The sequence below is a fragment of the Salvelinus alpinus genome, chromosome 19 (assembly GCF_045679555.1).
Source record: "Salvelinus alpinus chromosome 19, SLU_Salpinus.1, whole genome shotgun sequence".
NCBI lineage: Eukaryota > Metazoa > Chordata > Actinopteri > Salmoniformes > Salmonidae > Salvelinus > Salvelinus alpinus.
In genome coordinates, this window is record NC_092104.1 from 45565262 (window position 1) to 45583332 (window position 18071).

Below are 18071 nucleotides of genomic sequence, written 5' to 3' on the forward strand. Positions count from 1 at the left end.
GTGCAATTTGTGGTCAGCAGGCCTATAATCTGTCATTTAACATTATCAAATTGGATTAAAATAATCTAGTTTCCAAGATGTATTCCAAGACGATGGGGCAGCTGCCCTAAAATGGCCTTATAGACAAACATGTACTATAAGGATGGCCATCCTGCTAACTGATATAAGGTACAGTGATGTTTAAGAGGTCTTGTGTTTGTTACAAATCTAACTACAGCATGGTAGTGTTTCTAGTGTGTGCAGGTAAAACCATGGGGCATTCATGTAAAGAATATCATCATTGTCCAGCAAAGGCTGCAACATTTGTCTTTTCTAGCTTGAAATAAAACTTTTCCTAAAGAAAAAGCCCAGATTAAGTTGAAGCTTTTTAATGAGCTGTTGAATGTGGGGTTTAAAATACCGAGCTTCATCAAGGTGAAATCCCAAGTACTTGTATGAGGACACCACCTCTATTGGCTTGTTTGAGTGAGTATCTGAGGCAGTGTAGGGGGTTGCTTTGAGCGGAAAAAGGTTGTTGGACAACAAACGCTTCCTACAATTTGAGAAATGCCTTAACTAGTGCGAGATCAGTACTATAGATAGTGTATATGCAGATGACACTGAGTATACAAAACATTAGGAACATCTGCTCTTTCCATGACATAGACTGACCAGGTGAAAGCTATGAACCCTTATTGATGTCACTTGTTAAATCCACTTCAAATCAGTGTAGAAAGTGAAGGAGACAGGTTAAAGAAGGATTTTTAAGTCTTTAGAAAATTAAGACATGAACTGTGTATATGTGCCATTCAGAGGGTGAATGAGCAAGACAAAAGTTAAGTGCCTTTGAACGGGGTATGGTAGGTGCCAGGCACACCGGTTTGAGTGTGTCAAGAACTGAAACACTCCTGTGTTTTTCACGCCAACAGTTTCCCGTGTGTATCAAGAATGGTCCACCATGCAAAGGGCATCCAGGAAACTTGACACAACTGTGGGAAGCATTAGCGTCAACATGGGCCAGCATCCCTGTGGAACGCTTTTGACATTTGTAGATTCCCTACCCCGACGAATTGAGGCTTTTCTGATGGCAAAAGGGATTGCAACTCAATATTAGGAAGGTGTTCCTAATGCTTTGTACATTCAGTGTAGATGTACCTTCTCATCAGCTATTTTTTCACACCAGTCATAAATAATGAACAATAATGGCCCAAGAATGGAACCCTGCGGCACTCAAGTATTTAAAGAAAGCTTGTCAGAAGTCATGCCATTAACCTGTACACATTGTGATCTAACACTAAGAAAATCATTAAACCAACAAAAAAATTTACTTGAAAGGCCTATGTTTGACAAGCTCTGCATCAATATCTCAGTCTACGGTGTCAAACGCCTTAGACAAATCAATGAACAAAGCAACACAATGCTGTTTAGAATCAAGTGCTTCCAGTATTAGTAACTTTCATGGTCGCCGTAGTAGTGCTATGCTTCTTTCTAAATCCAGACTGAAACTTGTTCAGGACATTATTGGTGTATAAAAACTCCTTCAGCTACTCACTAACAAGTCAGGGCTCCGGACTGCAACCATTTAGTCACAATTTGTGACCCTTTGACTTGTCTGTGCGAGTAAAAAAAAACGTAATTGGTCGCATCAGTGCGAGCTGAACATTCATTACATGGTCACCTCACTCAGTTTCAAAACATCACATTTTTTGGCGCTAAAACCATGATTTGGTCAAACAGGAAAGTGCATTACCCTCATGATTCCTGTAATGAAAGTGTCTGCCCTGACCCTGGGCCTGCTGATGTGATGAGCAAGCCACGCTCTCTCTTTGTCTCCTCAGATGTGCAGTGAGGGATAGAGAAAAAGGCTTCTGATTGTATAACATTTGCGGGAAATACACATCTTTGGAAGCAACTGATGTTGTTCTCAGCTTTCTGCGGGTATAATTTGTATTTGTCATCTCTAAATATATTTGATATGGCTTTAAGATATGGAGCGAGCGAAATGTGCAATTGTGGATCAGCCATTGCGAGTGCATAGGGTAGCAGTCTACAAGTGCAACGTTTTTTTAGGACATGACATTTACTGTTAGATTACGACTAGCATTGGGTATTACATTTTGTGTTAGTGATGTAGCTAATGTGTTCTGAGTTTCACTTCCTCATGTGGTGAAATAGCCCAAAAATGTATTAGCATATGATAATAGTGCACATAAAGATGTAGGCAAATTCATATTTACTGAACAACAAAATTCAGAAGATTCTGGAGCCCTATTTTAACAGCAAAATATAACAACCTATTGTCAAACCACAACTCACGATAATCACTGGACTTTCTTGCACATCAAAATACAGTGCTTTCAGAAAGTATTCAGACCCCCTGACTTCTTCCACATTTCTTATGTTACAGCCTTATTCTAAAAACGATTACATTGTCATTTATAGGGTGTTAAATGTAGATTGATGAGGATATTTTTTTTTATAGCAAAAACAGGTTTGTGTACATTTTGGCAAATGTATACAAATAAATTTTTAAAAATGTCACATTTACACAAGTATTCAGACTCTTTACTCAGTACTCTGTTGAAGCACCTTTGGCATCCATAACAGCCTCAAGTCTTCTTGGGTATGACGCTATAAGCTTGGCATACCTGTATTTGGGAAGTTTTTCCCATTCTTCTCTGCAAATCCTCTCAAACTCTGTCAGGTTGGATGGGGACCGTTGCTGCACAGCTATTTCCAGGTCTCTCCAAAGATGTTCAAACGGGTTCAAGTCCGGGCTCTGGACCACTCAAGTACATGCAGAGACTTGTCCTGACGCCACTCCTGCGTTGTCGTGGCTATGTGCTTTGGGTCGTTGTCCTGTTGGAAGTTGAACCTTCGCGGCAGTCTGAGGTCCTGAGGGAACCGGAGCAGGTTTTCATCAAGGACCTCTCTGTACTTTGCTCCGTTCATCTTTCCATTGATCCTGACTAGTTTCCAAATCCCTGTCGCTGAAAAACATCCCCATAGCATGATGCTGCCACCACCATGCTTCACCATAGGGATGGTGCCAGGTTTCCTCCAGATGTGACGCTTGGCATTCAGGCCAAAGAGCTTAAGCTTTGTTTCATCAGACCAGATAATCTTGTTTCTCATGGTCTGAGAGTCTTTAGGTGCCTTCTGGCAAACTCCAAGTGGGCTGTCATGTGCCTTTTACTGAGGAGTGGCTTCCATCTGGCCACTCTACCATAAAGGTATGATTGGTGGAGTGCTGCAGAGATGGTTGTCCTTCTGGAAGGTTCTCCCATCTCCACAGAGAAACACTGGAGCTCTGTCAGTGACCATCGGGTTCTTGGTCACCTCCCTGACCAAGGCGCTTCTCCCCTGACTGCACAGTTTGGCCGGGCGGCCAGCTCTAGGAATAGTCTTGGTGGTTCCAAATGTCTTCCATTTAAGAATGATGGTGGCTACTGTGTTCTTGGGGACCTTCAATGTTGCAGACCTTTTTTGGTACCCTTCCCCAGATCTGTGCCTCGACACAATCCTGTTTCGGAGCTCTACGGACAATTCCTTCGACCTCATGCCTTGGATTTGCTCTGACATGCACTGTCAACTGTGGGACCTTATATAGACAGGTGTGTGCCTTTCCAAATCATGTTCAATCAATTTAATTTACCACAGGTGGACACCAATCATATTGTAGAAACATTTCAAGGATGATCAATGGAAACAGGAAGCACCTGAGCTCAATTTCGAGTCTCATAGCAAAGGGTCTGAATACTTACATAAATAAGGTATCTGTTTTAAATGTTAATACATATGCAAAAAATTTGATAAAACTGTTTTGGCTGTGTCATTCTGCGGTATTGTGTGTAAATTGATGAGGATTTTAGAATAAGGCAGTAACGTAACAAAATGTGGAAAAAGTCAAGGGGCCTGAATACTTTCCGAATGCACTGTGTCTTAAATCATGCATTCCTGCTTAGACATGTTAGATTAAACATATTTATTGAATAGCCTACAATCTCAGCAGTCTGTTACACAGTCTAAAACACTGTGAATTACTTTATAAAAGGTGATTCATATTTTTTTCTATTATGTGATGCCGTGGAAACAAATTGATGCGACCAAACCATGGGCTGTTGACACCAACTGAAGTGTTTCAAGGACTTTGGCAAGAACAGAAAGTTTGGAAAGGGGACAGTAGATTAGATTAGAAGGATCACCATCCTTTCACACTGGGATCTTAAATCATCTAAGAACTTCTAGACTATCCAGAGAAAATCGTGCACATGGCAAATGCATAATATTTTCAATGAAGAGTCCGTTTCTGCCTTTCTTATGTAATAAATTATCCTGTATCAGCTACCAGGTTTATGTAACGTCGTTTTAGAGGCGCAAGGGTATGCATCTTTGTTAAGATTTGTGTATTACTAAAGGAATATTAACTGAACAAAAATAAACGCAACGTGCAACAATTTCAAATACTTTACTGAGTGAGTTACAGTTCATTAAAGGAAACCAGGCAATTGAAATCAATTCATTAGGCCCTAATCTATATATTTCACACAATACAGACATGCATTTGCTGGTCACAGATAGCTCTAAAAGTAAGGTAGGGGCGTGGATCAGAAAACCAGTCAGTACCTGGTGGGACCACCATTTACCTCAAGCAGCGCGACGTCTCCTTTGCACAGAGTTGATCAGGCTGTTGATTGTGGCCTGTGGAATGTTGTCTCACTCCTCAATGGCTGTGCGAAGTTGCTGGATATTGGCGGGAACTGGAACACGCTGTCGTACACGTCGATCGAGAGCATCCCAAACATGCTCAATGGGTGACGTGTCTGGTATGCAAGTCATGGAAGAACTGGGACATTTTCAGCTTTCAGGAATTGTGTACAGATCCTTGTGACATGGGGCAGTGCATTATCATGCTGAAACATGAGGTGATGGCGGCGAATGAATTTCACGACAATGGGCCTCAGGACCTCGTCACGGTGCATTCAAATTGCCATCGATAAAATGCTATTGTGTTTGTTGTCCATAGCTTATGCCTGCCCATACTATAACCCCACCACCACGGGGGTCTCTGTTCACAACGTTGACATAAGCAAACTGCTCGCCCACACGATGCCATACACGCTGTCTGTCATCTGCCGGGCACAGTTGAAATCGGGATTCATCCGTGAAAAGCACACTTCTCCAGCATGCCAATGGCAATCGAAGGTGAGCATTTGCCCACTGAAGTCAGTTACGATGCAAACTGTAGTCAGGTCAAGACCATGGTGAGGATGACGAGCATGCAGATGAGCTTCCCTGAGACGGTTTCTGACAGAATGCGCATAAATTCTTTAGTTATACAAACCCACAGTTTCATCAGCTGTCCAGGTGGCTGGTCTCAGATGATCCCGAAGGTGAAGAAGCAGGATGTGGAGGTCCTGGGCTACTGTGGTTGCACGTGGTCTGCGGTTGTGAGGCCAGTTGGATGTACTGCCAAATTCTCTAAAATTACGTTGGAGGCGGATTATGGTAGAGAAATTAATTCTCTGACAACAGCAGTGTTGGACAGTTAGGATGCCAATTGCACGCTCCCTCAAAACTTGAGATATGTGGCATTGTGTTGTATGACAAAACTGCACATTTTAGAGTGGCCTTTTATTGTCCCCAGAACATGATGCGCCTGTGTAGGGTTACAAAGGGTTAGAAACTTCCGGAGATTTTCCATGGGAAGTTAAGCCCTGGAATTTTTGTTTGTCCACCCGCCTCTTGAGGATTGACCACACGTTCTCAATGGGATTAAGGTCTCGGGAGTTTCCTGGCCATGGACCCAAAATATTGATGTTTTGTTCCCCGAGCCACTTAGTTATCACTTTTTCCTTATGGCACGTTGCTCCATCATGCTGGAAAAGGCATTGTTCGTCACCAAACTGTTCCTGGATGGTTGGGAGAAGTTGCTCTCGGAGGATGTGTTGGTACCATTCTTTATTCATTGCTGTGTTCTTAGGCATAATTGTGAGTGAGCCCACTCCCTTGGCTGAGAAGCAACCTCACACATGAATGGTCTCAGGATGCTTTACTGTTGGCATGACACAGGACTGATGGTAGCGCTCACCTTATCTTCTCCGGACAAGCTTTTTTCCGGATGCCCGAAACAATCGGAAAGGGGATTCATCAGAGAAAATGACTTTACCCCTGTCCTCAGCAGTCCAATCCCTGTACCTTTTGCAGAATATCAGTCTGTCCCTGATGTTTTTCCTGGAGAGAAGTGGCTTCTTTGCTGCCCTTCTTGACACCAGGCCATCCTTCAAAAGTCTTCGCCTCACTGTGCGTGCAGATGCACTCACACCTGCCTGCTGCCATTCCTGAGCAAGCTCTGTACTGGTGGTGCCCCGATCCCGCAGCTGAATCAACTTTAGGAGACGGTCCTGTCGCTTGCTGGACTTTCTTGGGCACCCTGAAGACTTCTTCACAACAATTGAACCACTCTCCTTGAAGTTCTTGATGATCCGATAAATGGTTGATTTAGGTGCAATCTTACTGGCAGCAATATCCTTGCGAAGTCCTTTTTGTGCAAAGCAATGATGACGGCACGTGTTTCCTTGCAGGTAACCATGGTTGACAGAGGAAGAACAATGATTCCAAGCACCACCCTCCTTTTGAAGCTTCCAGTCTGTTATTCGAATTCAAATCAGCATGACAGAGTGATCTCCAGCCTTGTCCTCATCAACACTCACACCTGTCTTAACGAGAGAATCACTGACATGATGTCAGCTGGTACTTTTGTGGCAGGGCTGAAATGTAGTGGAAAAGGTTTTTGGGGATTCAGTTCATTTGCATGGCAAAGAGGGACTTTGCAATTAATTGCAATTAATCTGATCACTCTTCATAACATTCTGGAGTATATGCAAATTGCCATCATACAAACTGAGGCAGCAGACTTTGTGAAAATTAATATTTGTGTCATTCTCAAAACTTTTGGCCATGACTGTACAGCTGATTCTCAAGATCTTGCACACTAATGAGATGCTATTGAGCCCACACTACTACACTGTCTGAGCCAAGGACTACATGCTTTCTGGTAAGTTTTGATTACAATACTGGGTGGGGTGAATATATTTTATATGACATACATTACTTTTTGTTAACTAGTAAATAGCCTATAGTAAGTAGCCTACAGCAAAGTATGTTTAAATCATTTCTAACAATTTCTGCTAGTTAGTTTTTGCTACTATGTGGGTTTTACCTTGCTTGAACCTGCTAACTCAGGAGAGTTAATTCACCTGTTTCCATACATGTTTCATTTTAAAACATTTATCTTACAAAGGAGTTGTTTAATCTAACTGCTTAACTATTTATCTGTACATGAGATTGTATTTGGGTTTTGTTTTTCTAATCTTTACTGGAAAATGACAAGGGCACTATCTGGATGTGTGATGACATTTCACTGCAGCTAATGTAGAAGGAAAAGCTGTGTACATTTGCAAATACTGTGCCAAATCACATGTGAAGAATGCAAACAAGATGCAGAATCATCTGGCCAAGTGCATAAAGTTCCCTCAGAACAAGCAACCTCTGACAAAAATCCCTCTACACCTATTCGAGGTGAAAATTATGAATCAGACACCTTATCGGTAGCAAAAGCTCATGGTCCTCCTGGAATCAGAAGTTTTTGACTGAATAGAGGAACATAGTCAGAGAAATGCTGATGAATGTTTTGCTCGAGCTGTGTATGCAACTGGTTCACCTCTGATGCATACAGACAATGTGTATTGAACTGAAGGCAGTCATCATTTATCTTGGACCACAGAAGGTATTTGCACTGGTGACAGACAATGCTGCAAACATGAAGGCTGCTTGGTCTAAAGTGGAGGAGTCCTACCCTCACATCACACCCATTGGCTGTGCTGCTCATGCATTGAATCTGCTCCTCAAGGACATCATGGCACTGAAAACAATGGATACACTCTACAAGAGAGCCAAGGAAATGGTTAGGTATGTGAAGGGTTGTAGCAGCAATCTACCTGAGAAGAATAAGAGCACCACATTGAAGCTGCCCAGCAACACGCATTGGGGTGGTGTTGTCATCATATTTGAAAGTCTCCTAGAGGGAAAAGAGTCTCTCCAAGAAATGGCCATATCACAGTCTGCCGATATAGACAGCCCCATCAAGAGGATCCTCCTGGATTATGTATTTTGGGAGAGAGTGGTAAGCAGCCTGAAACTCCTGAAACCTATAGCAGTAGCCATTGCACGGATTGCGGGAGACAGTGCCATCCTGTCTGATGTTCAGACTCTGCTTGCAGATGTAAGAGAAGAAATCCGTACTGCCCTGCCCACTTCACTGTTGCTCCAAGCAGAGGAAACTGCAGTTCTGAAATACATCAAAAAGCGTGAAGACTTCTGCCTGAAGCCCAAACACGCCGCAGCGTACATGTTGGACCCCAAATATGCTGGCAAGAGCATCCTGTCTGGTGCAGAGATCAACAAGGCCTATGGTGTCTTCACGACCATGTCTCGCCACCTTGGCCTGGATGAGGGCAAAGTTCTTGGCAGTCCGGCGAAATACACTTCCAAGCAAAGGCTTTGGGATGGAGATGCAATATGGCAGTCGTAGCAACATATCTCATCAGCCACCTGGTGGAAGGGACTTAGTGGATCTGAGGCTCTTTCCCCTGTTGCCTCCATCATCCTCCAAATCCCACCAACATCAGACGCCTCAGAGCGCAACTGGTCCTTGTTTGGGAAACCACACAACAGGCTGACCAATACAAGGGTTGAAAAATTGGTGGCCATCCGGGCAAATTTGAGGCTTTTTGAGCCTGACAACGAGCCATCCTCAACAAGGTTGGAAAGTGACGGTAAAGATGAGGCCTCAGAGTCTGATGTTCAAGAGGTGGACATTGAGGAGGTCCAGGGAGAAGACATGGGAGCCTGAGAGGAAAACAACTAAAGCTTTAGTTTGTAGACTCATTTTACAGATGTTGAAAACATTTTTTGGAGATGCGATGGATCATAGGGGATCAATCAATATTCCCTTTCTTTTGTTGTCCAGTGAAATCATCCCATGTGAAGAGTCAACTCATTTAATTAAAGTTAAATCTGTAACTATGGAAGGCTTTAATCATCTGCAATTATGTCTACTCATTAAAGGTAAAAGTTTTATGTTTCTGTCCCCATATGATATGGTAAATATAGCCAATGCAAAAAAACATCTACATGTAAATAGTATTAATATTACATTTGCATATATTTCTGTTAATTCCCATATATTCCTGTTAATTCCCACCTCCAAAGTGTGGAACCCTACACCTGTTTAAGGATCATGCTCTTTAATCAGCTTCTTGATACAGTGCCTTGCAAAAGTATTCATCCCCCTTGGCGTTTTTCCTATTTTATTGCATTACAACCTGTAATTTAAATGGATATTTATTTGAATTTCATGTAATGGACACACACAAAATAGTCCAAATTGGTGAAGTGAAATTAAAAAAATAAAATGTAAACAAAAATTACAAAAAAAATTGAAAAGTGGTGCATGCATACGTATTCACCCCTTTGCTATGAAGCCCCTAAATAAGATCTGGTGCAACCAATTACCTTCAGAAGTCACATAATTAGTTAAATAACATCCACCTGTGTGCAATCTAAGTGTCACATGATCTCAGTATATATACAGCTGTTCTGAAAGGCCCCAAAGTCTGCAACCACTAAGCTAGCGGCACCATGAAGACAATGACCCTAGGCATACTGCTAAAGCAACACTCAAGGTTTAAGGGGAAACATTTAAATGGCCTAGTCAAAGCCCAGACCTCAATCCAGTTGAGAATCTGTGGTATGACTTAAAGATTGCTGTACATCAGCGGAACCCATCAAACTTGAAGGAGCTGGAGCAGTTTTGCCTTGATGAATGGGCAAAAATCCCAGTGGCTAGATGTGCTGAGTTTATAGAGACATACCCCAAGAGACTTGCAGCTGTAATTGCTGCAAAATGTGGCTCTACAAAGTATTGACTTGGGGGGGTGAATAGTTATGCACGCTCAAGTTCTGATTTGTCTTCTCTTGTTTGTTCCACAAAAAATATTTTGCATTTTCAAAGTCGTAAGCATGTTGTGTAACTCAAATGATACAACCCCCCAAAAAATCTGTTTTAATTCCAGGTTGTAAGGAAACAAAATAGGAAAAATGCCAAGGGGGTGAATACTTAAGAAAGCTGTATGCCACACCTGTCAGGTGGATGGATTATCTTGAGAAATGCAAAATAACAGGGATGTAAACAAATTTGGATGCACAATTTGAGGGAAATAAGATTTTTGTGCATATGGAACATTTCTGGGATATTTTATTTCAGCTCATGGAACATGGGACCAACACTTAACATGTTGCGTTTATATTTTTGTTCAGTGTAGAAAAAAAACTTTTGCAGCATTGAGGAACATTAGACCATTCCTTCTGGGAGTTTAACTTTGCTTTCACGTCAAAGTAATGTGAACTTAGCTAGCTACACGTTTCACAATATGTAGGCCTAGACTTTAAAATGCATTCAAAATAGGTGCCTACAAGAATGTCAGAGTACTTTTTTTTTTTTTTGCTAGCTAGCTAACGTTAGTTGCTATGATACATTTCACTTGCGCGCGCACACTTTATTTAGCAATGGTCTGTAAAACTAGGCTAACGTTGCGCACACACACCATTTACACTTCAGCCAAGTCATGGATACTAGCTAGTTGGAAATTAACTTTTTAGGCGTGAGGATGGAATGTTATCCAACTATCTAGCACGCTAACTTGTGTGTTTACAGCAAAGATTTACCTAGCTAACGTTAGCACTTAACGTTACAGCTACTCACTTCAAGTCGCGATTCACAGACTGCAGGTTATCTTGAAACTCGGTAATAAAAACCTTTTCGCGTCCTTCGAGGGTTTCTTTGTTTTTCATCCCATCTTTCAGAGAGTCAAAAACCCTTGTTACACTTGAACGAAGTGCTTGAATAGCACTTATTGCTTGAGAAAATGCTTCTAAATTCACACCAACGTTCATTGCGTCCGCCATTTTCTTCGCACGCTGAGATGAACGTCGCATAAACACCGTCATCGAGATGCAGTGCGTAGCAAGGGAAATGTAGTTCACGCTTTCCGTACCTGCTGTCTTCTCATTTGTTAACTGCCAGTATACATTTTCGCATTCAACTACTTCTTAAATCATTTTTTAACTACCCTTTATATTGCTGTCTACAAAAGTTGTGCAGTGTCTGTCTGTGACAATAATTTGGCCTCAGATGACCTGTAGAAATGTGTAGGCTGTTTACACACATTGGTCTGTGGCCATGCATCAGGACCATGGACAGCTCAATTTAGTGTTCTTCCATGGGAAGCCCCCTTAGGCTTTGATGCTGTTACTTCAATTACACCCATCCAAAAGTAGCAAATTAAGGGTTTTGGCTGCTTTTTTAAAATGTGTTTTTACTATCCAGCTGAATTGGGTATTAAGTAGGCTAATGCAATTGTCAACAATGTACATGTAAATAGCATAAGTTATAGTTTGCTAAAAATATATAGCCAATTTTATAGGCAATATATGTTTTGCTCAGAACTTGGGTGGCCAAATAAAATCAACCACGGGCCAAATTTGGCACACGGCTCCCTGTTGGGGATTGGTTGATTTTATTTGGCCACCCAAGTGATCTGGGCTATATATATATATATCCTATAAATTGGCTATTTTTTTATATGTATAATTTTCACTGTAAAATCACCAGGAAATCAGCTCAAATGGATTTTAACTTAGGATATCCGTTCCCAATTATTCCCACGCATCAATAGAGGCATATGCGATCGTATCCCAATGTAATCCAGGTTTGAAATGATTCTGTTTTTGTCAAATACTATATCTGTTTGGTGTTCTTGCAGTCAATTTGCAGTGTACAAATGTATTTATACCTATGTTCTGGCCGCTGACCATCCGCTCAAGAGAGAACGTTACAAAATTGAGGACGCCTGCACTGTGTTGAAGATGCATGCGCTATGCTTTTAAGAGCCATATAGGAACTTCAAGTTGTTTAACTGTTAAACAGTTTTGTGTTAGCCTATTGCTTAGCGAAAACTAGAGCTCCTTATGTCTGCCTTGAGTGATTTTTGAGCTGCTCCTTTAAGCAGGACGGGTAGCCCGATCGGCTCATGGGGTGGTTATATTTCTGACCGGTAAAAGTTGCGTACCTGCTTCACACACACACACGTAGTTTGCAAATCAGATACTGATAGCTAAATAAGGAAACGAAAAGAGAGCTGGAGAACAATGGCAGGGGGGAATTTATGAAATAAGCGAGTGTGTTTATGCATAGGGGAAAGTGAGGTCGAGAGAGAGAGAGAGAGAGAGAGAGAGAGAGAGAGAGAGAGAGAGAGAGAGAGAGAGAGAGAGAGAGAGAGAGAGAGAGAGAGAGAGAGCTTTTTCCTTCTGCCCTTGAGCGCCTAGGACACAACCGAAATCGCAAAAAGTAACGGAACATTAATTGAGGCAGTACCACTTCTGAAAAAGTATTGAAATATAATATATTTCGAACAAGAAGTCAATTATTGTGCGTACGGGATGTATAGGATACCATCCTAACGCACTGCTTTCCTCAAAAGTATAAAAACAGAAGGGAAACAAACAGAAGGGGAGAGCATCTCATCTAATCCTCTTACAGAAGGGAATACGGTAACGTTAAGCTTTATTTCAACGACGAACCAATGCTGAGGCTTTAGAATGCTGATAACACTTTTGCAAAGGATCCACCCATGACAGAATGATCATATTTTCCCGGACCAATTTGGTAAGTGTTCGAGTTCCTCCGTGAACATAGAGGATAGTAACTGTTGTAACCGTGCACCTTCAAAATTGTATAGGACTAATGCTTATAATCTTGCAACCAGTGACTTGCCACAGTTATTTCTTATCAACCATTATAGCCTACATTTGAAAGCAGCATTAGGCTACACACTTCAGAGAATTTCAGAGGTTTGGAAAGCGCATCAACGTCGAGAACATCAGTTGTCCACATTATAGGACAAGTCCAAACATGATCCAAGTTGATCAAATTACTTATTTTTACTTGCCAATTGTAGACTACAGCCTAGGTCTGTCACCATCTGCCTGTGAGAAGTTATCGACAGTTATGTTGCCTCTGTTGGCAAAGCCAAGAGCGCAACAGACATCCGTCTGTGGGGACTAGGGTATATATTTTTTTACTTGCAGTTTTGTTTGGAAATTCATTAATTAGGGTAGTCTTGTGAATATAGAATTGGTTGTGAAAACAAACGTGAAAGGTTACAATATTATTTTTAAGCTACGGTATTGCCTACCGATATTAATTAACAGATGTCAAATGGGTTCAAGTTCCTCTAATGAAAGATATGTTTAACCTAATTGCTAGTTGTAGAAACGAAATAAAATAGTCTGTATAGTAGCAGTAGCCTATTAGATATAGTTTTAGATTGCCTTTTTTGTCTGGAAATGTGAGTGGCAATTTCCCCCCAAAAGTTAAATGTTTAATAAATTATTGTATTTTCTCCTTCTCAATATAGCCAACGATGGAGCATGTAAATACTTCCTTTGACTGACATGAAAACACAACAAAATCTTATCTAGCGAGCTTCTGAGTGGACAGCGGGAATATTCTCAATGGTCTACTCATGGACATATCGACTGCTTTCAGCATGGCTTGCCTGGAGTACCAAAGGGTGTCGATCTGAGAAAGATTAGCATTGTATACATTTCTAATACAACAAGTTATTGTAACTATAATTTAAAGTAACACTTTAATTTACTTGTTTTTAAAATAAGATAAATACTTCAAAACAGAAGTACGTGTAACTTATTTAGGCAGGTATACAAAACCAGGAGAGTTGTAAGGCTGTATCCTGCAAGCGGCAGGTGTCTCTCCCAACATGAAAACCAACCGGATTCCAAGCTGATCCTCTCCCTGTGTGGACCGACGGTGGCACCACTTCCCTCTTCCCTCCGGACTCTCGGTCTTGGACCATGGGTGTGGTCTCTACGAGTGCCATGCTCTCACAGGTGCTTTTTCTTTTGCACTTTGTTACTCTGACACTTGGCCAGTATGACATATGTAAGTCGCTGTTTAGTACGGACGATGGACCAACATGGGAGTTTTATGCGTGCCAGCCAAAACCAATGGCTATGAAGGAGTTCATGCAAATTAGGGTGGATCCTCCTGGCATCACTTGCGGCAACCCCCCGGAAAGGTTCTGTACCCTGGTAAGTTTGAATTCAGTTGGTGTAACGCCAGCACTAGTTTTATACTTAGATGATTTTTATAGGCCTACACTTTGAAGTTTTGTATATCAAAAAGAGTGATGAAAAACTGACATAGAAGGTTTCCTAGAAATATTAGATATCGTTAGGGTATCTGATCCTAGATATGAGATGAGAAACTTTGATCTCGAACAAGATGACAGGAATAAAAGGTCTCAGGACATAAGAGTTGAAACCTACTTTCAGTAGGCTTCTTGTTACTATAGTGAAAATGCAAACAAGACTTCAAAATACTATTACATTTATTTTGGAATCACTGCCTCAATAGATACACTACATGGCCAAGAGTTGGTCCCTTTGCTGCTGCAACAGCCTCCACCAACATTGCTGCGGGGAGTTGCTTCCATTCAGCTACAAGAGCCCCCCCCCCCGACAGTGGATTGCGAACTGAGATGGAACAGAGCAAATAGGCTTTTCAACGCAATAGCTTTAGCTGGTGGTAATTTGTGGAATAGACATCAGCTGGAATGCGGTTTTATCCAATCAGCATCCAGGATTAGACCCAACCGTTGTATAAACCAATATAATAGATTAGAACAGAATAGTGCTATAGAATAACTTAATAATAAAATAAACATACTATTTATATTTTCTATAAATATGAAATATGACTAAATGAAAAAATATAGCAGCAGCAATATTCAATAAAACAAATATTTTTTGCTTTGACCTGCTGTTTTCAGAATGAAACACACTAAGTCTACACTACAGTATATCAGGTTATTTAACCAAGTAAATTTTGTCTGTCTCAAACAATATCATTAAATTAGGTTTGTTATTGTGTTTGTGCCTCCCTACAGGGACTCACACCTTGACTGATATCCTTTATTTATAACACTGTTTAACACTCTAGCAATATGAGTGATGCAACACCATTAGCTCATATGAATAGTAACTTTAAGGTTATAAATGTACATTTATATGTAGTATTTTGTATCCTGTATAGCTGTAAGCTTGTGTGTGTACTGTGTGTATGTATATATACTGTATATATATGGTATGCTCCTGTTTTTTGGGGAGAGTGCTGACATGGGTGAGGTTAATTTCTATAAGAGAGGCTGACAATGTTGCTGTGGGAATCTAGCTGAGGGCTTGATTGTAAAATAAGCAAATGTATGATTTGTCCAGCTGGGTCGTACTTTTGGAACCCATGAAGAGAGGACGATCAAACCATGATCACAAAGCATACCATGTACAATTGTATAGTGTGTAATCTGAAACTCCTGGTTATCAATTGTTATATAGCCTTAGACTTGTCAATCACTCACTTTGATTTGAGCATCTGTCTTTGTGGTAAGAGACAAGTCACTTCTAACATCCTAAATATCACCAATGGTAATTATGATCATCACATTGCAACTAAACATGCAGCAATATGTAGCATCCACCTGTGTAGTGGTAATCACAGCTTTTTTTATGCCAGATTACTAACCACACATTGGATGTGGTAGTGGAGAGGTTAGCCTGGATTTTGCCAAATTGAAGCTGGGGATAATTAGAGAGAGCTATGATGGCATGAGCCAGGTTGGGACTTTGAAAGGCACCCTTTGCAGGGTAGAGTCCTCATCACTTCCCCCCAGGTGAATTTGTTCACCTTACACCCCTCAACTGGCTCTCCAACATCAATTCCAGCAGCAACTTGATTTTGCCATGCATTCTCACATCCAAGCCCTGACCAGGTCCAACCCTGCTTAGCTTTAGACGGAAGCCAGGGATGCAGCAGGATGGTGTGGCTGTTGGCATACTGGTAAGCCTACTACTTCAAGAAATGCTGATCAGCCACAATAGGATTCTTAATGACCATTGACCATTTTAACGTGAAAGACTTGTTGGCCTCTCTTTGGCCCCAAAGTAGTCTAGTCATGAACATTTTATGAAATGTAAAGTGGCCTCCTGTTGACTGTGCTGTTGAAGAATGAAGACTCCGTGTCGACGTGCTTCTATGGCAAGAAGCTCTTTGGTAAATTATCGTTCCTCCAGTGATCTGACCATTCATCTTATGGAAAGGTAAATGTGCCATGAGTGGCCCATTACCAAAGGGCTACCCAATACAGCTAGACACAGTCACATATTTAGACTTGCCATGACTCTTACAGTGCAATATGATACAGTGTGTGGCCTATTTTACATCAATTACATGCTTTGTACTTTAGATATTGAAGGAGTGCACTCAATTGACAATGTTTTTCATGCTTTCCTTTCGGAAAGCAACATCATTGATTAGAATAAGCCATCCCCAGATTGAGTATGCTGGCTTTCGTTGGAAAGCTTTCCGGCTCATGAATGATTTAGAGCACATTTCAGCCACTAGGCCCACAGGAGATGCCGTTGCATTTTTAGTCAGTGCTTTGCCCCCCCCCCCTCCCCGCCATGCATGATGTTAGCTGGTGCTGGGAGGGGAGTGCACTCTGTATGTAGCATCGCTTAATGAGCAGAGGAGGGAAGGAGGGAGGGAGCTAAGCAAAACAACAAATCTCGACCCACTACTGATGTAATTATACACACATTGAAAGACGAAGAGAGGAGCCAGACAGTGTCCATAACTGAAGTGAGGCATCACTGAGCTCAAATGATTAATTACAAGTACTCTTTTCAACAGTAATGGTCGCAACATATTAGATATAATCCTGCCCCACATTGCATTTGCTAATTTTAAAATGCACAAACAGCCGGAACTAAAAATAGCAGTGCAGGTTACAGCACAGCAGTGGAGTGCGCTATAGTAAGGACTTCAATTTGGTACACTATTTGCAGTAGGTTAAAATAAATGTTTAGATTAGATCATATGTCACCATATTTATCCTACCGGTGTAGAGTTAATGTATTGTCACTAACGTGCAGCTTTGGTCAGTTTTGTCCTGTGTCATTAATTTTACATGAGTCCTGGTAGCTTCAGCCCCCGTCCTGTGCTCCCAAAGGGTAGCGATTTCATCCTGTTTTCGCTATGCCCACATGCAATAATCTCCATTCTCCTGTTTTCATGCCACTGCAGGTCTTGGAGGATCCTTCAAAATAAGGTGTGCGTATGGTAATCCTCTGTCATCCTTTCAGGGAATTACAATATTTTTCAAAAAAGGTTTTTGATTACATTCTAATTTATGCTGATCTGAACAGCTTTTTTTTATAGTGCTATGAACATAATACAGTTTGAAATGGTGTGTGTGTGCCCGCACAGATTTAAAACAGTAGGCAGTGGGCCATGCTGGGACAGGTGAGGGTCTTGTGTGGCCTGTTTTGTCTCTGGTATAATTAGGCTGCTGTTTTCCAGATGTTGTATCAGGAGCTTCCTTCACATTCATTTTAGTCAAGCGAGGAAACGCATCTCACCAGTTGAGGGAATAGCAGCTCTAAACACTAGCTTCCCATACAGTACATGGCTTAATGCTCCCCATCTACACCAATGCAGTTGGGCATGTTTGTGGACTGAGGTACCGTCCAAATCTCTGGGCTCAACTGCCTTTCTAGTTTTATCATCCTGGTCCTTTCGTCTCGACTCGTCTCCTCTTACATGACCTCTCCTCTCCATTTCCGCAACACACACTTTCTGTCTCTTCCTCATCCTTCCCATCTATTTCGGTCAGTGCAGGTCCACAGATGTCCTTCTGATTGGACTTAACAATGTCAACTGGACTCTGACTCAATGAATAAACTGGCCAGGTCATCTTCAGGAGAGAGGTCAGTGATCCCCAGCCACTCACAGTCAGGGTGTCTGAACCTCATCGATGGAGCTGCTTAGCTTCCTAATGCCATCAAACCACAGCTTAAAGGGGAGATCAGTGGAGGGCTTCCACTCTAGCAGAGAG

General features: G+C 41.6%; 2 protein-coding genes across 2 annotated transcripts in view; one reads left to right on the forward strand and one right to left on the reverse strand.

Annotated features, from left to right (window-relative positions):
- Window positions 1–11041, reverse strand: part of LOC139545717 (mediator of RNA polymerase II transcription subunit 27-like) — a 103256-nt gene extending 92215 nt beyond the window's left edge. Inside the window, exon 1 of the mRNA XM_071353782.1 lies at window positions 10805–11041. Within this exon, the coding sequence (XP_071209883.1) occupies window positions 10805–11037 (233 nt within the window). The 5' untranslated portion in view covers window positions 11038–11041. The remainder of the gene's footprint in view (window positions 1–10804) is intronic.
- Window positions 11042–12194: 1153 nt separating this feature from the next.
- LOC139545718 (netrin-G2-like) overlaps window positions 12195–18071 on the forward strand; it is a 60387-nt gene continuing 54510 nt past the window's right edge. Inside the window, exons 1-2 of the mRNA XM_071353783.1 lie at window positions 12195–12766; window positions 13518–14211. Of these exons, the coding sequence (XP_071209884.1) occupies window positions 13975–14211 (237 nt within the window). The 5' untranslated portion in view covers window positions 12195–12766; window positions 13518–13974. The remainder of the gene's footprint in view (window positions 12767–13517; window positions 14212–18071) is intronic.